Raw genomic sequence first — 21,524 nt, forward strand, 5'->3', positions numbered from 1 at the left:
ATTTGTTTCACTGGGAGAGACACTATTGGTCCAGAGCTCCCAGTACAAACAAGCCTGGGATAAAGCATTTGATAAAAAATAGTCCAACAAGAGTCTAATAAATATTCTAGCCAATAACATTAACACAGCATATGTCTGAAGCCGGCAGACCACACCATAAAGGGCAGCTTTCCCGACCTGATGGCAATGTCTGGCCAACTTGTAATACACAGCCAAATACAGCCAATGGCTCTAAGGCTGAAATTGGCTTCAGGAGCTAGAAATAAGTGTGGGTGTGGTTCATATCTACCTGCCTCACTTTCTCTATTCCTTGGAAGAAAGGGTATCAAATATTTGAGCTAATTCAAAAGTCCATCCATGGATTGCTCCATCCAGGTAGTCATCATATATAAATATGTAAACCATGGAAGCTTAAAAAAATCGCCTAGAGTATATTTGCTGAAAAGAATGTATAAGTGATTTTGCTGCAATTGGAATTTCACTGCATCTAAAGATACACAATGGAATGACATAATAAAAATACAGCCAGATGCAGTTACTCTTACTTATAGGTAAATAGCCAGAACCTCTATGTGGCATTAAAATTTCTTTCATATTCTCAAACAGGCTAAACTTTATTTTTGTGCTTTCTTCAAGAAGACAATATAAAAAGTGAAAAAAAGCATAAACTACAGACAGAAAATAATTTTCTAGCAGAAAGAGCTGTGGAGAATAGATTGAGTAAAGCAACAAAAAAAGTTTATGAAGTCACCTTCCTTGAAGATGTTAAATACAGATTCTATTCCCCTTGTGCAACTGGGTTAAGCTAGAGACAGCCAATGGCTTCTCTTATGGTTCCTGGCACTGCCAGGATTCTATGAAAGTCTTAAGTTTACTAAAGTCAATATGTGGGACTTGAGGAATCCCTATTGTGTGCTTTGCAACTTTGCTGTATCTTGGAAGTCACTTCATTATTTGGCTCAGAAGTTGGGACTTTACAGTCAAACTTCATTGCTTACCTCAAACTGTTTCACTTCCCAGTTTATTTAGTAGGCTTAGTTCTGAGTGATTTTAGCCTATAATCAACTTAAACATACCTTCAAAGAACAAAGTGAAAAAAAATGAAGTGTTATTGAAAAGAATGGTGTCACATGTTCCAAAGACAATTCCCCAAGATGACTGCCAAAGTGTATTTGAGGAGAAGAATGCTCATTTATATGTATGAGCCCTATTGCATTTTGAAAATAATATCAATACAGACAAAATGGAGAAGTAACCAAACTTTTCTGCCCAGTAAGTAACAAATACCACCCTGATCATCAGAGTACAAGAGATAAATTTTGCTTGTTCATTTGTTCATTCATACATTTGTTCAACAAACATTAGACAGGCAACTATTCTGTTCCAGACACTGTGCCAAGTATTAAAAACACAACAACAACAACAACAAGACACAGTCCTTGCCCTCAAGACATTCCCAGTCTAATAGGGAAGATAATTATTATACATTAAACTTTCATGTGCATTAGAATAACCTGAGGAGCTTGACAAAAATGTACATTTCCGCCTGTTTCCAGATAGTCTAATTATGCGGGGTCCAGAAATCGGTTGTTTTAACAAACAAATCATGGAAGGTGATCCTAACATAAGTGTTCTGAAGACCACATTTTGAAAAACATTGCTATACACTGTGATTATTGCTCAGGGAGGGGATACTTAGAGTGCCATGTGGGTTCCAAAGAGGGGCCCATAACTCAGTTAGGAGATCAGGTGTTAGTCCGGTTGAGAGAGTGAGAGGTGGAGAAATTTAATCCAGGCTAGAGTCAAAAGTAAGGTGGAAAAATTATTGTCCCAGGGCAGTAAAAGGCTTTGAGAAGGAGATTAATATATATGACACACTTACTAAATGCCAGGTGCTGTGCTAGGCAGTTTCCACATGCAATCTTTTTTATTATTTTTTATTTTTTTTATTGTAGATGGACACAATATCTTTATTTATTTATTTTCATGTGGTGCTGAGGATGGAACCCAGTGTCTCACACATGCTAGGCAAGTGCTCTACCACTGAACTACAGCCCCAGCCCCCACATGCTATCTTTTGAAATCTTTGAAACAGCCTGTGAAGTATTATTTTACAGAAAAGAAAACAGAGGCTCGGAGAAGTGAAATGCCTACCCTTGGTCACACTACTAGTAAATAGCAGAGAAACTAGGATTATTCTAATCCAAAATTATAACCCAAAGGCTTTCCATTACAGTAAGCTGCTTGCCAGCACTACTTAATCTTACTGGGGTTACTCATTTCCTGATTAGCAGTAAGTCCATATGGTCTTTAAAGCCAGAAAGCTGACTTTACCATTACATGTGTAAATTTGAGCCTTCCTTTTATATCTGCATCAGTCTTGCTTTCCATGTTGGGTAAACAATATCTGTAATTGGGTGATATTTATAGAGATACTCTTTCTCTTATGCAGAATCATAAGCCATTTGAGAGCAAGAACTGTTTTCTTAATATGTGCATTCTCAGGGCAGTAGTGTGTTACCTGGCATCTAATAGTTTATTTAACAAATTAATAAATGAGCATTTACCATGCTGAAGGAAAGGAAGAGGAGCAGAGTTTTGACATTACTTTAAGGCTCCAATCTACAAGTGATTGTAGCTATAGCTATCACTTCATAATTGCAAAACAGTATTATCACAATTCCCAAAGAATAGACTCCTTGGGGAAGACTTAGCTCCTGGAAAAGGAGAAAGCTATGAATCTGATAGCTCTTAGTCTCTGCAATACAACTGGCAAAAATCATAGACCATGAAGTTCATTTCCCTTCAACTTTGCTTTTGAGGATGAAATTAATGTCTGCATTTGAAAAGATGGCTAAGTAAATGAATAGTGTGAAGAAGATTGCAAATGGAAATAGTATTTAACCTCATTTAACAATAACAAACTATTCTCAGGCATTTGAGCACTTCAGAAGTTTTGGGTTTTTTTAAAATCTGAAAACACTATATTTATATGCAAATAGTTGTTGCATCTATACAGTTCCTTCCTTACTGATTAAGTAAAGCAAGTTTCTACAGAAGCTGCATTATACAACCGTTTTGGCCTAATTCTGGGAACTGTATATATGTGTGAATGATGAAACCATATTTCTTTGTAATATTCTGACATAATTTTTAACAATTCAGATGGATCTCCTCTATTAAGTATCATCCATGAAATTGTACCACATAGGACACTTCCACCTGGATCAGTTTTCTATCTAGCAATAGCATCTCTTGTACAATGTTCTCCTCAAGTCTCTCTTAATCGAACCAAGAGTGCTTCTCACTGTCTATGTCAATGATTGCATATATTATGTGTGTGTGTGACAAGAGGAGGGAAGGAAGAGTTGGAAGGGGGAGGGGAGAAATGCTGATTGATTTTGTGGTTTATTTTAGGGAAAAAATGAATGGTGTAATTTATTTTTCCTTCCAGTATATTTATCACTCAAATGTGCAAATTAAAACTTTTATTTTGTAAATATAATATATAAAATGAATTTGATTATTTTATATATTATATATACACCCATGTTTTCTTTGTAGTGAAGCATTGCTTGTAGGTTTCTATTAAAAGAGACATACAATATGTGATCAATTGACACTGTTCAAAATTCTACTTGGCCAAACTGGCCAGTACTAGAAAGGCTGACAACCATACCCTATTCTGGCTGGCTAGCTCCTTGTTCAGAGTATCTTTCTACATTATTACCTAGAATTACCCTAAATCCTTCCAATATAATTTAAACTCTTAAATCACTGGGAATTTTTAATTGTCCAATGACAACAGAGGCTTTCTCTAAATTTCATCTTCAATGGCTTGAACCCAGACTATTCAGATAATTTGTTCTGAGGAACTCAATTACATTGATTCAAATACAAGCTTTAATGCACAAAAATTAACTCTACAATATCTAGTTATTTTGGATGCTTCAGATGAATTTTATTTTTATCTTGTATATTGAACACTAACTGAGGGGAAGAACTGCTGAACAGGAGAGCCAGTGAATTATATGCTCTCTTGAAATTTAATGGCAAGCTTTCATCCCAGAAACATAAGGGGACTCTTGAGGCCTACAGTTGCATTCCTGCCGCTCAGGGTAATCAATAAAATCTGGGGCAGGCAAGCCAGACAGGATCATTAGGGATTTGTTCCAGATTGTAAATGTTGGACACACTGGAAGAATGAAGGTCACATCAAAGGTATGAAGATGGAGAGAGTTAGCTGGGTCATAGAAAGACAGCATGTTGTTGTCATAATCCAGGAGGACACCTAGACGCTTCAACTGTGGGGGCACGTCCACCAGCATTTCCTTGTTGTTATGTCTCACTACAAAGTTACTATTGCAGCGAGAGAAGACCCATGAAGATGCATTCTTGCCAATCCATTCATTCTTTGGAGCTGATTTATAGGCAATACCAATTGCATACCTGTGAAACAATGGAAAGGAGAGAGAAATACACATTCATAAATGATATGAGTTGTTCTAGACACCATATAGGACACATAAGAAGTAGAATACATGTTTTTGCCTTCAATAGTTACAAAATGCTAATATCAATAGAGCTTTGAAAAGTTAGCAATTAGAGCTATGTAGTCATTTCCATCTCCTACCACCACATATATTCCATAATCTTATTAAAAATGGAAATTTTTTCTAGGACTGATTTTCATCACATACTTTTAAACCATGTCTTATTGATATTATGGTTATGCTATAAAATTGAATCCCCAGGGATTTAAAAAGAGAGGGAATAAGAAAAAAGAAAAATTGGATCCACTCACCATGTTGAAGAACCCATGACCACCTCCCAATAGTGGCAGCCACTATCAATGAATATATTTCCTGCAGCCCCATAGCACCCTGTGCCACTAAACCTCTCTGGGGTATGACTTTTCTTCAGAGAGCTTTCATCCTTTTCCATCTGCAATCCATCATTGGAGATCTTCAACTTCTTGTGAGTCATTTTAGGATCTAGTTTAAAGGGCTGGCCTGAAAAAATTGAAAAGAGAAAAAGCATGATGAAGCTTTTAAGAATTTTACTTTTGTCTTCCAGGACCATCAATAGCAGTGGAGCCTTGATATAATGATCATTCTTTGGTCAGTGCAAGTTGGCTGCTGTTTAGACTATATTAAGGAGGCAGATCAGAAGCCACATTTTCAATTAAATAAGAATAGAGGCCAATCCCCAACAAAATTATCTTCTAAAGGCATTTATTTCACCACTGCAGGAAAAAATTGGATCTCTCATATGATTATTTTCCTGAAATCATATTCTAAGCATATGAGAGCTAGTCAGCTGCCCACTAGAATATATTATCAAATTAAAAGGGATGTCTCTAAGGCTTCTGTCCTCAAATATGTTTTGTACTTTGCTTTATTTCAGTGGGTGGTTTGAAATTCAGGTAGATTGTAAGAGAAGGAGTATCATGATATTTGAGGGGGACAAAGTGAGGAGTACCTATAAGGCAATTTCTGTTTGGTGGCAAAAACAGAAGACAAACCTGAAAAGAACTCAGCAAAAGAATAAGTTTTTGCTCTCATTAAATTGGAATGTAAACAAAATATCATTAGGCATCTTTGAGTGACAGTGCATCATCAGTGATGAGAGAAAACATTTATTGTGTAAGGATCATTCACAACAGAGAATTCTTTATAACTATATGACCAAAGCATTGTTATCAGAGGCCAGTTGCTGGGTATGGCAAAAGCTTTATTATTAAAATGCTTCTGTGACAGACACTGTTGGCTGGCCCAATTCCCATTCCCTATTTATTCTCTTTTACCCAATCTCCTATCCTCCCTTGCTGCCAAAGGTGGCTAATGAGATGGAACTAAAGTCAGAGGGGTAGAAACTTCTGGGAAGTTTTCTATTTTCCTGATAGAAGAGATAGTCATCATGTGTACCAATGGTTTAATTCTGTCTTCCTATCTTTAAAAGAAATAAGATATCTGGAGTTTGCAGTAGCCATTTTGTGATCACATGGCAATAAGCCAATGCACAAAGGGAGAAGGTACCAGTGCCATTTATGATACTGCAGAGCTGCTGCTCCAGCCCTGAATTGCCTACCTTCAAACTTCTTTTCTGTTGTTGTTTTTATTTTTAGAAATACATGACAGTAGGGTGTATTTTGACATATTATACATACATGGAGTGCAACCCATTACAATTTTGATAACATTCTTGTGGTTGTACATGATGAAGAGTTACACTCATTGTGCATTCAGAAGAAGAAAAACTATTTGTTTGAGTTACTAACAAATACTATTGGTTAAGCTAAGTTAGTTGCATTTTCTATTATTTGTGGTCAAAAGCATTCCTAACAGATATGGCTTCTCTGCAGTAGAGGTTTGCTGCATAATCACAAATAATGGTCTTTCTCTCAATTTTCCACCAAGCATGGGGGCAGGAAAAAGCAGAGAAAAACGTTTCAGTTACATTCTCCCAAACAATCAGCTATTTTATGTATCTCTCTGTCTACAAATTTCCCATAGACACCAACAAACCTCTTGTTCAAAACACAAATTACAAGAGTAAAGCTCCTCTACACAGTGCCGCTGCTCTCACACTCTATTGTGGGTGCCTGCTCGGGTTATCCTTCCTGGGGAGAAGAAAATGGATCTTTCCTTTTAGAATCACAACATACTGTTAGTTTTTAGTCGGGTAGGTTCACTGTTCCGGCTGCCTGCTTGGTTTATGGCTTTAACAATGAAGATGTAGCGTGTTCCACTCTGAAGTCCATGCACTGTGTAATGGTTCTGTTTAATGTTGGGAACAATCATCCAGCTATCCACTGAGTTATACAGGCCTGCAAAGTGAGAAAAGACAAGGACATCAATCAACAGGTTCTAAAGAGAAGATGAAAAGCACACTGAAAATTCAATCATAAGCCCCCCAAAGTGAATTCATTTTCTTTTGAGTCCTGGACAACAAAATGAAATGAACAAGAGCTTATAAGATTCCACTATTTTTTAGTCCCACAGAGCTAGGCTTATGCCACGTTCTTGACTTGTAACCACTAACAAAAGTTAGGTTATTTCATTTTTTTTGCCAAATAACTCAGGAATGACCATTATGCCAAATACACAGAACCATCATTCTTATGGAGTCACTGGATCTTTACCCCAAGTGCCCATTCCTCCACAGGCTGAATCTGGCCTTTCATGGGTGGAGCAGTCCTGTGCAGAGCACAGAAACATGAAAACTCAAAGCATAAGGGACACCTAGACATTGAATTTCCCTCATTTTACAAATGGGAAACTAGAATGCAGAGAAGACATGCCTGAGGTCATAGATTTTTGATGAGAGTGCTAAGTAGAATCTTTTAATCCCACTCTAGTAATCTCTCCACTACATCACATTTCATGGAGTTAAGGACAGTGTTTGTCTCTGTAAACTTATGAGGCTTTCAGGGTTTATGATTCCTCTTTAGTACCCATCTTCACGTGTACCAATCTTGCTGGGTTTCAAAGTGTCAGAGAAGTCAATGAGATGACATGATAATCAAAATATCATCTCAGTCTGACACTGTACATTTTTACCCCTTCCTGGCTGATTCTCATACTTCTCTGGGGTTGGATAGTCTAGGAACACATTATCATCTGGAACCTTTTCCCCTCCAAAGTACAGAAAGAAATCAGAGATCCAGACTTCTGATTTTGAAGGTCTTTTAGACTATAAACATTGACTTAAAAGGGGGAATATATATAATTAAAAATATATATTTGACTAGCTTTCAGTAAAAGAAGAACCTACATTCTAGTCTACGGGTTATCTAGATTTCCCTCTGCTGTTATCTCTTTTTTCAGTCAGCTTACCACTTTTTAACCACAGTTCTACCAGATGATGGAAAGGGCAAGGAAAATGAGTAATGGATTTGGTCACTTCTATGCAGCTCTAGTAAAGGATGTACTGAGGTTGGAAATTGGAAATAATAAGTCATGAGTATTTTGCAAGAGATCTGATCAAAAGGGTTTTATAATTCATTTGGGGGAAGGTTGAAAAAGCCTAAATTAAAACTAGAAAAAGAAATAATAGGAAGCAAACCTATGTTGTATAAAGAATAAGTACATGGAGGCACTGGTGATTCTTATGAAAAGACAATAAGGATAACAGTCAGGAATATTATTTGAGACCCTGCATATCTATGTACCAATACACATGTGAATCAAAAAGTGCACATAAAATTTTAACACAAAGAGGGAATTATATGATCTTCTAGATACACTTCCAAAAATAAAAAAAACTTCAAAATGAAGTATTATACATCTGCAGAAAAAGAATATGTATGATCTCTATGAGTTAATATAGGGTGATTTCCAGGATATATGATGAATTATAAAAAGTTAATTAAACAAAAGCATCTATAGTATGCCACACTTTTTGAGAGAAAAATTAAAGTGAGAACATAATAAAGTGTCTTGTATTTGCAAAACAACAATAATAGCAATAGGAAAGATAACCCCACAAATAATGAAGTTAGTTATCCTGAAAGGATGAGGATGGAGGAAGAGGATTAAATGGACATGGGAGAATGGCCTGGGGTTGTAGCTCAGTGGTAGAGCACTTGTTTCTCATGTGTGAGGCACTTGGTTCTATCCTCATCACCCCATAAAAATAAATAATTAAAACAAGGTATTGTATCTATTTACAACTAAAAAAAAGTCTTAAAATGACATGGGAGGAAATGATACTTCTTTGAGTATATCTTTTTGAGTTAAATCAGCAAGGATGGGAAAAGACTGAAAACTAGACTGGAACTAATGACAACTGAATTTCCAATAAATAATAATCACACCACAGCAATGGGGATGGTAGAACTACAAGCAGACCCTTGAATTATTGTTAGGTGGTTTCTGTTTGTAGTGATATGAGCAGAGCAACTCTGAAAGTATTTTAGATATGATATTGAGTAAATAAGTATATATATATTGATGTTGTTGGGAGACAAGGTTCCCACTATGGAAGAAGGAACATATAAATATGGAATAAGGGAAGGTGAGAAAGAACTCATGGGGATGGATTGGAATTGACACTGATGTGACTGAATGACTTCTAAAATATATAGATCAGCCCTCCTTATCTTCAAGTTCTCTGTCTAAAGAAACAATTAACTACATGTCCAAAATGTTTAAAAACTGCATCTGTACTGGACATGTACAGATTTTTTTCCTTGTCATTATTTCCAAAACAATACCATAACTATTTATATAGCATTTATATTTCTTTAGGTATTATAAGTAATCTAGGAATGATTCAGAGTATAACAGGAGGATGTGTGTAGGTTATATGCAAACATCATATGATTTTATATAAGGGACTTGAGCATATGCATAGTTCGGTATCCTTAGGAGATCATGGAACCAATTTTACCTGGATACCAAGGGATGATTACATATGTTTTTGTATGGGCATATAGGTGTGCACACAGAGTATATATGTATGTGTATTATAGGTATATGCATATGCTTACATAGGTGTATACCTAATAACCAGATCTTGGTCTCTACTTCTCCCACTAAAAGAAACCAAGGCTGATTGAACAAAATGGCTGATTTTAAGGCTAGGACAGGATAAGTTCAAAATTAGAACATTTTTGAAAAAAATATTTTGTAGTTTTAAATGGACAGCATACCTTTATTTTATTTGTTTATTTTTATATGGTGCTAAGGATCAAACCCAGTGCCTCACACATGCTAGGCAAGTGCTCTTCCACTGAGTTACAGCCCCAGCCCCAAGTCTAGAACATTTTTTTAATGACAGAAAGTAAGGAAGTCCTCATGAAAATGATGGGAGAATGAATATAAGACCCAGAAGTCATCCTGAAAGATTACTACTGGCCAGAGCTGGACAAATTGAGCACCAAAATAAATAAGGGCAGTAAAGAATTATAAATCATTGATTATGGAGAATTCATGAGTCCATACTGGTAAGTAAATAAACAAATGAGGGGGTACAAGGGGTAGGGCTCTTGCTTACAATAGAAATATGAGTGCTAACTTGTAATTGTGGGAGGGAATACTCAGCTGGAGTATCATCATCTTGCTATCATCGTAGTAAAGAATGGATAAGACAAAAATCAATTGATGCTAAAACAGGTGTGAGGTGAGATGGGTTTGATTATGTAGCAGAACATTTTAATGATCAACAGATTTAACAGATTGCTTATTAGTAGCAAAAGAAAAACATAAATGGCATGGTGAAGAAACCAGAAGATATCTTGACTAGGTGATCAAAAGCAGTATCAACAATAAAGGGCAAGTCAGCATCATGTGCCTCTAGATATGACACTCTGGGGACATAACATCCCTTATGTAGTATTCCAGCCATGAATGTGTGACCCAAAAATAATTGTGAGGAAACATTAAAATGAGGAACAGTATAATAAAGAAATTAAAAGGGGACTGAATTAGAACAAATTACATTTCATGCTTTTATAATTATGCCATAGTATATTCTATTGTCACATATAACTAAAAAGAACCAATAAAATATTTACAAAAAAAGTCAATATCATTAAAGACAAGGAAGGGCTGAGGAAATGTTCCAGACTAAAGGAAGCTAAAGAGAAATGATGAGGGCTGGGGTTGTTGGCTCAGTGGTACAGCACTTGCCTAGCATGTGTGAGGCACTGGGTTTGATCCTCAGCACCGCATATAAAACAAAAGAAAGGTCCAACAACAACTAAAAAATACATATATTTAAAAAGAGAAATGATAATTAAATGCATTACCTGATCCTAGACTATAAAGGACAATATTGGGTTCTTTATAAGTTATAATGAACATTTTGGGGTTAATTGTCAAAATTGGAATATGAATGATTGTTTAAATAGAAGTGTTGCCTCAGTGTTAAATTTCTCAAAGTTGATAACTGTACTATGATTATGTAAGAGAATGTCCTTATTCTTAGGAAACACCCACTGAAGACTTTAGGGGTGAAAGACTATGATGCATGCAATTTACTCTCAAACAGTTCTGAAAAAAAAAGAGAATTGTGTGCCTGTATGAACATGGCACAACAAACTCCATTAATATATGCAACTATAATGCACCAATAAAAATGCAGAGAAAAATAAATAAATCCAAAAATAGAATGTTTCAAATGACAAAGGAAATGGGGCAAAATATTAACAATAGGTTAATGTGGGTGATGAGTACATGGGCATTTTTTGTGCTAGTCTTGAACTGTTCTGTAATTTTGAAATTATTTCTAAATTTAATTGGATAAATATATGATCCTCTGACTATCACTGAGATGTGATGAGATGGGACTTATGACTGAACTATGGAAACAGAAGTTTATCTCTTGTTCAAAAGGGAAACACCACAATGTGGAAATCTATGAACCTTAGTGTAAATGAATAGTAGGAGAGCATTTGCACGGGAAAGAAAAGGAGGGAAAATAAAAGTTATATCTTTGTGGTAGTATGTTATAGACTGCCTAGTCAGTAACAGGTTATGAACATTGCTTTTGTAATGCAAAATACAAAACTGAGACGAGGAAAGAAAAAAGAATAATTGGGAAGACTAACATCTGTTGGAATTCTCATTCAGCTAACACGATCATCTGAAACAGTATTGGTCATGATTGCAAATCTTACAAGAGGTGGAAAGATGGTTTAAAAGGAAGGAAGGAAGTTGAAAAACAGGGAGAACTACTTTTCTAGCCTTAATTTTAACCATCAAGAAAGAAACATGTGGATAAAGAAAACATGAAAAAACCTCAAGGGGAAGTAGCTCTCAGAACTGGAGTTCAGTCCACAGTGGCAGGCCCTACTACCCCTTGAAATTTCATCTTTATTTCTTATAAAATTGTTTCCCATTTCAATTAGAAATTTTGCTTCAGGGGTCTCTTCCTTTATTCCTGTGCTACTGCACTTTTCTTTCAATAATTAGCAGAAGAAATAAGAGTCAGGCTGGTAGGGAAAGCAAATGTATTGGAAAGTATTTGGATTCAAAAGGATCTTGGCATACTGAAATGAGGGTTCAGATCTAACCAGATTTTTTTTTCTTGTGGTGGTACTGGGAATTGAACCCAGGGGCACTGTACCACTGAGTCACATCCCCAGCTATTTTTTTAAAAAAATTTGAGACAAGGTCTCATTAAATTGCTGAGGATCTTGCAAAGTTGCTGAAGCTGGTCTTGAATTTGCAATCCTCCTGCCTCAAACTCCCAAGTCACTGGGATTATAGGTATGTGCCAATGAATGAGTTCCAGATAAAATATAATAGAGATAAATGCAAGGTGTTGAGTTTCAGATACTCAATTATAGGAATAGGATTTGGACTTCGTAGAGTTTTCAGTTGACTATATGCTCAGTGAAGTCAGTAGTCAATATGGCCACCAAAATACAAAAAGTAAGAGTACAGAGCAATAGGACAGTGACTCATATACAAGAGAAATAATCCAGCAATCTTTTGTGGTGACCACATTTGGATATACTATTCACCCTTTATACATCACACTTTGTAAACCACTTTAACAAACAGGAGAGTGTTAATAAAAAGGATATCAGGATGGGAAAGGGTCTGAAAACCATGCTGTATGAGGAGCAACTGAAATAACTAGCCAAGAAAAGATAAAATTTAGATGGAACATATACAAGTTACCTAAATTCATCTGATGAACTAGTATGTTAAAGATGGATCAGGTTTGTTAATAAGGCACAAAATACCAGACCTATTACTAACTGGTAGATATAGTTTAAGTCAAGGAGCATTAAGCTTGAACTCTGACAGGTTTGGTTTTCAATCCTGACTCCATAATTCTGTAGCTCTCTGACCTTGGGCAACTCACTTGAGTCTCAGTTTTTAAATGAAATGAAATAAAATCAATATAATCTACTTCATATGGCTAAATAAGAAGTAATAAGGATCAAATGAAATAATATATGTAGGAGTATTTATAAATGGCAATGATAATATGCATAGAAAATATTATTGGTGTTATTATTTATGAAGAGAAAAGAAGCACTGATAATTATTTATAGCTATACAAAAATCAACTGGGCTATTTTGTTAGAAGTGAGCTCCCCATCACTGGCAGTGTTAAGCAGAGACAGGATGATAATTTACTGGATGTCTGGCAGAAGAGAAGATTAGAGTAGACTTCTAAGGTCCATTCCAATTCTAAGATGTCATAATTCTATCACTCTTAGGAATTATCCTTCAGATATTTCTTTACAAAGGAATATATAGCTTTGAAAACAAAAGGTGACAACCTTTAGATCTTTGTCAGTTTTTAAATTTGCTCTCAACTCTCAGGGAATGACTGTTCTCCGCGTATTAGGAAGTAGAAGCACAGATACTGGCTCTAAGACTTTCTAAGAACATGAAAGACAAGTACAGAAAAGTATGTCACTGAAGAAACATCCAGGAACTCAGCTACATGAGCCAAGTGGCTTAGGCTGGAGCTGCACGAGGCAAGTGTTTTTTAGTGTTCGACTCCCAAATGTCCTCTTTTATCCCCTCCCCACTATTGTCACAAAACAGAATTCTGCCCCAGAATTGTCACAAAATAGGAAAAGGAAGTCCAAAATGAGGGGTCAGTTAGAAAAATTCCTCTCATGTTGGCCTGTAAAGTCAGACATAAATGAAAAACACAAAAGTTAAAAAAATATTGATTTGCAGCTATGGAGATGCAACCATAGGGTGGGGATCAGTCCCAGTCTTGAATCCAGCTTTAATATTGCTTTTATTTCTATCCTCCCATCAAGTGCATTGAGGGGAATTTTCAGTTCAATGCCTGTAAACTGGCAATAGATGAATCAAGTTCCTACTCTGCCAGAAGGTGAAACCATCATAACAGGTGAGCTAAACAACTGCTTTATAACATCTTTCATTTTGTGGTCCACTGACATGTTTTTATATTCACTGTAATTCTTCATGGAAAGGGAGAAGGAGTAAAGGGAAGAGTGACAGAGGCAGGAGGCTTGTCACCATGTTTACTAATACAAATCAGTACACCAAAGGAAGTAATAGTCTTTGAACAAAACATTTTATCATGATAATGAAGTGGAAGAAGAGTCAGGGAAAGAGATGCTCACACACATGGAATCAGTGATGATGGTAGCTTAACTGTCCAGGAACAAATGCTGAGCAGAGCTCTCCTTAGGAGAGTGGAGTGCCATGGATTAGTTGAGAAAAGGCTAGCGATTACATAAACGAATGTGAGTGCCCCCAGTGACTGCCCAGCAAGGAAATACACAACTTGCTTGTCCACCCATAAATAAAGTTTTTGCAATGCCCTGAGGAGCTTACACTGTCTATGAAAGACTATACTAAACAACCTAACATGTCTTACAAACACTTGCCTCGTGGCGCCCCGGCCAATCTTGAGCAGCTTACTGCTTCCTTACATTTCCTTATCTCTGGCCACAGGCCCCAACTACACCATGACTTACTGATGAAGTTAGCCTGGCCAGTGAATATGGTGTACTGAAGCTCATAGGAGCTGATGCTGAACTCATCATCCGAGATCCAATGGACTGTAATGGTGTCATGGGAGGCAGTACAGAGTTCTTCTCGGATGGATGGTGGGTTTGGGGCTGTAAGGAAAGGTAGACAAGATGGTAAGGAAAGCACATTCTCCTTTATCCAAGTTTATAATCCTTACTCTTTCTGCCTAACCCAACATCTTTTGGAGTAGTTTTCATTGTTTTGTTTTGCTTTGTGGTGCTGGGGATCCAACCCAGGGCCTTGGACATGCTAGGCAAACACTACCACAGAGCTGCACCCCATCCATGGAGACGTTTTCTTAGAAAAACTTAGGATTGCAAGAACCATGCAGCCTGAAGTACAGTGCTGAGACTTAAGCTCTCCCAAAGTACTTTTATTTCAATGATGAAAAATTTTAGGCCAACGTACAAGCTTAAGTTATTATGATGATCACCCCAGCTGTCTAGTCTGCCTATAAACACATATGTAGGTATTAGAGCAAAGTAGCCACATGGTTTTCTTATTACATGGTTCTTAGCATATTTATTTATATTTAAGAATGAGTTTTATTATATATGTTTGACAGTATATTCAAATGCAAATCAGTATGAGTTCCCCCATCTGTAAATGGGGATGATAATTACCTTATAGATTTGTTGTGAGGATTAATTATATAAAATTAATATACAGTGTCTGTATAAAGTAGATGTTCAGTAAATGATAGCTATGTTAATATATTAATAAAACAGCTATAAATATAATGTTAGTGTGTGTATATTTTCTTAGGAAATAACCATTCAATAACCCTCAATATAAGCAGCATTTTTAACAGGCAGGCTGTATCCCTTATTTTCTTTTTTTGTAGACATTTATTACCCTCTATTTCAGACATTTTAACAATTGTACCCTGTCACTTTTGACAGATGTTTCTGATATGAAAAACATGTCTTGAAAACTAATCCTGAGTCCTAATAGCTCTGAGACTGGATATAATGTTTTACAAAACATTTAAAAAATAAACATGGTAACTAAAACCGATGTTAGATGTTAGAGAGGATAAATTCTCAGTAAGGCTGAGATAGCTCATGCTTAAAGAAAAAAACAGATCAAGAGGGATCACATTTGTTTGGTATCCTGTATTTTCTAAAGTTGTCTGCAAGCCAGTTATTTCTTACAATTTTCTTCCTGATCTGTTGATTCCTAAGTTTCCTTAAAACCATTTGAGTAAGGACCTAACAATGTGGGACATTCTATAATATTCCCTAATTCTTACCTATGTTTTACCCTTATAACAGTTAAAAATATATAACTGATAGACTCAGCAATTTCTTGTGTTTTACCTTTAAGTATGGATGGTATACCCTTTCTGACTCCAGAAATATTTGACAAATCATTTTTCATTCCAATTATATAAACTAAGACACATTCTAATATTTTACAATCATTTTAAAGATTGCAAAATCATTTACTTGTAAATATTGTCCTTTTCAGATTATTTTAAACTAAAAGCTCATTGAAAAATTAAAATGGGAAGGAAAGCACAGTAATTTCACACCTGTTAAATAGTCTAGCCCCTCCAACAATTTCTTTTCTCTAGAAAAATCTAAAGCAAAGTTTTCAAAGGCATCATTAAAATTGATGTCTGGAATCAGAACTTGAGAAGATGCAGTTGCCATAGCGACCCTGAAAAAAAAAAAAGAAGAAAAGTTCATCAATATACATCAACATAGGTTTGCAACCTTCATCCAGTGTTTGATTTCTGGTTTAACAAGGTGAAAATAAATGACTTGTAAGGCTTGATTTGTTAACTGAAAATATCATAGCTGTGCTTTTCCAACAGAAACCCTTTCAATTTTAATCTTCAGGAACCAATTAAGAGTTATACCATATTTATTCACATATGTTCACCCCTCAAACATACTCCCCCATCCTGTCTTAATTTTGAGAAGTAAATACAGGATTTTTTCCCCTCTGCATCATTTTCCATCTGGCAGGCAGCATCAGAACTAGACCTCTGAAGGCTTGGTAAGAGCAGTTTGAGAAATTGTTTCCTCCCTCTCTATTTTGTTCATGCTAATCAACAAAATGACATGCTGGTTAATACCTTACTGTAAATCCTGTCCTTTATTTGATCTTTTATATTATTTGTTTCATTTTATTGTTCTATATTGTATATGCTTCAATAATTTTATTTTTCCAACTAATTCCAAGAGCCTCAAGAATGAGGTTCATATTTTGTACTTCTTAATTTTCCATGGTACCTAAAACAGTGTTGGAAATATGGTGAATAAATAATTGTTGAATTAATAACTGAATTATTAGCAACAACAATACAATTACTAAGATTTATTGAGTGTTTAATACATATAGGACATTTTGTATATACTTTACATGCATTATATAATTTACTCCTTACCATAACCCTGTGTAGTGGATGCAATTTCTATTTTGCAAGTGAGAAAACTGACACAATGAAAAAACAAAATAACTTGCCCCAAATCACACAACCAATAAAGATCAAAATATAATTGAACCTTTGTCCACCTGACTTTAACCTCTGTACCCATAACCATTTCTACTATTCCTTTTATTTTTAAAAAAAATGGTGTATGTTTTACACACTTGAGCAAATCTTTTTTTGTTTGTTTTTTGTACCAGGGGTTGAACCCAGCAGTGCTTAACCACTGAGTAACATCCATAGCTCTATTTTATATTTTATTTAAGAGACAGGGTCTCACTGGTTGCTTAGGGCCTCACTAAATTGCTGAGGCTGGCTTTGAACTTGTAATCTTCCTGCCTCAGGCTCCCAAGCCACTGGGATTATAGGAATATGCCACCTCACCTGGCTACACTTGAGCAATTCTTAACCATGTTTCTGCATCAGAATTACCTGGGGGGCAAGGGCTTTTAACAAAATACATATATTTAAGTTCTATATCAGACCTTCTGAATCAAAGCCAATGAAGATCTTTGTGCATGCAAATGACAGGCTGGAAAGAAATATTAAATTGGCATAACAACATGCAGATTAGGGTGGAAGGAAGAAGCATCACATGTAGAAAGTTAAGAAAGGAAATTTTTATGGGGAACAAATTATAAGGGGATAGGGAGTTAAACAAATACATATCCTCATGTAGGCATGCCCTCATACACATCTACAAATATCTCTTGTATGTTTTTGAAAATAGAGATATTTTGGGAATAAAGTGCAGATCAATATAAACAAATCAAGGGGCTGGGATAGTGGTTCAGTGGTAGAGTGCTCGCCTATCACATGTGAAGCCCTGGGTTCGATTCTCAGCACCACATAAAAATAAATAAATAAAACAAAGGTATTGTGTCCATGTACAACTAAATTTTATATATATATATATATATATATACAAATCAAATACAATTTGGTAAAATCTTTAGGTCTCACATTTAACAGCCAGTCTTCTAAGATTTGGTGAATAAGGAGATAACTCCTTAAGGTAAAATTTCAGCCAAAATAATGGTACATAAAATCTCTTCCTGGCCTCCCCAATCTTTCTTTCTTCTATCCATCCATCCATCAACCCACCCATTCAACAAATACTTAAGCAAAACTAATGTGCAAAGGGAGTCACCCTCAGGGACTTGGAATCTAAGGGAAATCTCCCCAGAAGAAGTTAATTTTGAGCAATCACCTACATGATGAATAGGAGTTAGCTAAGCAACGGCAGTGTGGGTATGTGTGTTCTCTCTTGCCTGAAGACAGTCATGCAGGGCCTTGTAGGACCTCATGTTACAAACTTTTGCCTTTATATTAAGAACAATGGACCACTGAAGCATTTTAAGAAGAGGAGTGATATGTTCATATTTATGTTTTGAGAAGAGTATTATGACTGCAGTGGATGGACTGGAAAGGGACAAAATTGGAAGCAACTGGACTGGATTTTAAGGTGCCAGAAATGAGTAGCAAGTAAAAAGTGGTAATGGGCATGTAGACAAATAAAACAGAAAGAGTTTATTCAAACACTGTGAAAGCAAATGGAAAACAAATATATTAAAAATCCAAACTACATGAGAAATCAAAGAAATATAAATTGAAATGAGATATAGGTTATAAATAATGATGATATAGGGGTACTTTTATTAGGACTGAAATTGATAGAAATTTTGAAGGTTCATTTAGCTTTGAATATTAAAATACATTAAAGTGAAATATTCTTTGACATTGCAGTTCTACTTCATAAAAATTTTAACAAGGAAATAATTTAGATGTATGCAGTGACACAACTACATGGGCATTCAACACAGTGTATGTAACCTAATTGTCTAACAATGGAGAGTGAGTTAAACATTGTATTATACATCAAAAGATGAAATATCACTAGACCATTGGTTTTACACTGATAGGGAAAAACCTGTGATATGTTGTTTCAAATGTAGGATATAATGCAGTATATACAATATGACCATATGATACACACACACACACACACACACACACACACAACCACTAGAATGCTAAATTCCCAAATGTTAATGGTGGCTGGAAGGTTAAGAATGAGTTAAAGTAATGCAGTGGGATGTGGGTGTGTATGTCTTTCTGTCTCTGCAAAACACAATATCCACATCTTGTTGCAGTCTCCCAAGGTATTGATCTCTATTAGGGATAATATAACAATTGCTATTTGTAAGGGTAAAGATACAGCTCTTTTATCTAAAATTTAATTTTATCTGAAGTCATGGTGCCTTAAGACAATACAGGGAATAATGGTGGGGAAGAATTTCAGACTCTGGGAAAAACCAATGAGAAAGATTAAGTTGGATAATTGAGTCTCAAGTCATACCACATAAACAGTCATTTATTCCACCTATACCACACACTACATTTGAGCCTATGAAAAAAGATTTACATGGGCTGGGGATGTGGCTCAAGCGGTAGCGCGCTCGCCATGCGTGCGGCCCGGGTTCAATCCTCAGCACCACATACAAACAAAGATGTTGTGTCCGCCGAAAACTAAAAAATAAATAAAATATTAAAAAAAAAGAAAGAAAAAGATTTACACAGAAAGTTGGGAATCATCAACATGGTAATTGATGGTAATTCAATGGTAATTGAAGCCCTACAAGCTAATAGGTTGGCAAAGAGGAGAATGTATAGGGAGAGAAGGGAATATCCTAAATCAGAATCAAGAAGAGCAATAGCATTAACGGAATAGATCAAGGGAGAATTGCTCACAAAGGCAAAACCGATCACATAGGTTAAAAAAAGGGAAAAAAGAAAGAAATGAAACCAGGAACATTCATGGAAGATAAGGGAAGATCAATTGCAAGGAAAAATATTAAGCATACAAAGTTCTCTTTCCTTGAGAAAAACTAAAGAACTAGAATGTTCAGAGTTCATAAAATAATCTTTAAACCATTTTAGGTTAAAAACAAATGAACTTGGGCTGGGGATGTGGCTCAAGCGGTAGCGTGCTCGCCTGGCATGCGTGCAGCCCGGTTTCGATCCTCAGCACCACATACAAACAAAGATGTTGTGTCCGCCAAAAACTAAAAAATAAATATTAAAAAATTCTCTCTCTCTTCTCTCTCTCTCTCTCTCTCTCTCTCTCTCTCTCTCTTAAAAAAATGAACTTCTCATAAAAATTAGCTTAATCAAGAGCTCAATTCCTTAGAAAGTTATTTAAAAACTGAATACTGTTCTCTTCTTGCTTATTTCCCTTAATTAGCTGGAGTTAAAACAATTTACAATTTGTACCTAAAAAATTCTGTTTAAGCTGGGCATGGCAGCGCAGGCCTAAAATCCCAGAGGCTTAGCAGGCTGAGGCAGGAGGAGTGTGAGTTCAAAGCCAGCCTCAGCAAAAGCAAGGCACTGGGCTGGGGCTGTAGCTCAGTGGCAGAGCGTTTGCCTGGCACATGTGAGACACCGGGTTCAATTCTCAGCACTGTGTACAAATAAATAAAATAAAGGTCCATCAACAACTAAAATATATATTTTTTAAAAATCAAGACACTAAGCAACTCAGTGAGACCCTGTCTCTGAATAAAATACAAACAAAAATAGGGCTGCAGATAGCTCAGTGATCAAGTGCCCGTAAATTCAATTCCTGGTACCAAAAATGGTTTGAACACAGTTGGTTATGGCAATTCTACTTACTTATTAACTTTTCAGTTCTTTTTGACTAGGATGGTTGTAAGCTATGGAAAATGTCTTTATGTTCTACATCCAATCTAAGAGGACTCTAATTACTTAAAATCATATAGGTCATAATTAAAATTATTTTCATTTTTCCATAAAATAAGCATTATTATTTCACACACTTTCTATTGTCTGAATTTATATAACAGGTATATTTCTTAGAAAGATGGATGTTTGCAACCATTGCTTTTGAAAAGACTATTACTGTATATTCTCATTGTACAATATATTTTCATGAAGACTGTTATACCAGTGGCTTTGATTATCAGTGATAACCAATTGTAACTGCCTATTTGTACTATGAATAAAATGGAGTCAGCAAACAAAAAATATGATCAGCAGAGAAAATGCTACTTAGACAGCAAGTAAGATGAAAGACAAAGATGAAAAAAAGGAGTGGCTACTATATTTAGCAACAAGATCTTTTTTTAGTGATCTTGAAGAAAAAGCACTATCAAAGATGGAAGTGGGAGAAAACATTACACAGTTGAAGAGTAAGTGGTAACGATTAAATACACTGGTTTCAATACATGTTTTAGCTTTGCTTTCATGAAATCCCACTGAAATGACAAAGAATAAAGCATCATAAATCCACAAAGACAAAGAGAATGGAAAAAAAGATGCCAGTAATTAAGAGATTGTCAACATATGTTTGGAAGCTAGAAAGGGATGGGTGTGTGGTAACCAACAACAGATCAGAAAAAGCTAGATCAGGAAGCCAACAACATCAAACTGATTTAGTGCCACAAATTTGAAAGTTTGCATGAAGAACAGCTAGATCCCAGATTCACTCAATCAGAGACTGCATTTCCCTCATCCTGGCAGGAGATGTGAGGTTTGCCTTCTGCAGAGCTTTGACATTATACTAAAAGCAGTCTTAAATCTCAGTTCTA

General features: G+C 35.8%; 1 protein-coding gene across 4 annotated transcripts in view; it reads right to left on the reverse strand.

Annotated features, from left to right (window-relative positions):
- Positions 1-3,552: 3,552 nt before the first annotated feature.
- Mid2 (midline 2) overlaps positions 3,553-21,524 on the reverse strand; it is a 92,604-nt gene continuing 74,632 nt past the window's right edge. For 3 of the 4 annotated variants that reach the window (XM_077793765.1, XM_077793764.1, XM_077793766.1), the window contains exons 6-10: positions 16,015-16,142; positions 14,336-14,569; positions 6,668-6,829; positions 4,805-5,012; positions 3,553-4,449 (exon numbers count right to left, since the gene is read on the reverse strand). In XM_077793765.1, the coding sequence (XP_077649891.1) occupies positions 4,047-4,449; positions 4,805-5,012; positions 6,668-6,829; positions 14,336-14,569; positions 16,015-16,142 (1,135 nt within the window). In that variant the 3' untranslated portion in view covers positions 3,553-4,046. The remainder of the gene's footprint in view (positions 4,450-4,804; positions 5,013-6,667; positions 6,830-14,335; positions 14,570-16,014; positions 16,143-21,524) is intronic. The other variant, XM_026402648.2, reaches the window with a different exon arrangement.

Source organism: Urocitellus parryii, chromosome X, assembly GCF_045843805.1.
Source record: "Urocitellus parryii isolate mUroPar1 chromosome X, mUroPar1.hap1, whole genome shotgun sequence".
Classification (NCBI taxonomy): Eukaryota; Metazoa; Chordata; class Mammalia; order Rodentia; family Sciuridae; genus Urocitellus; species Urocitellus parryii.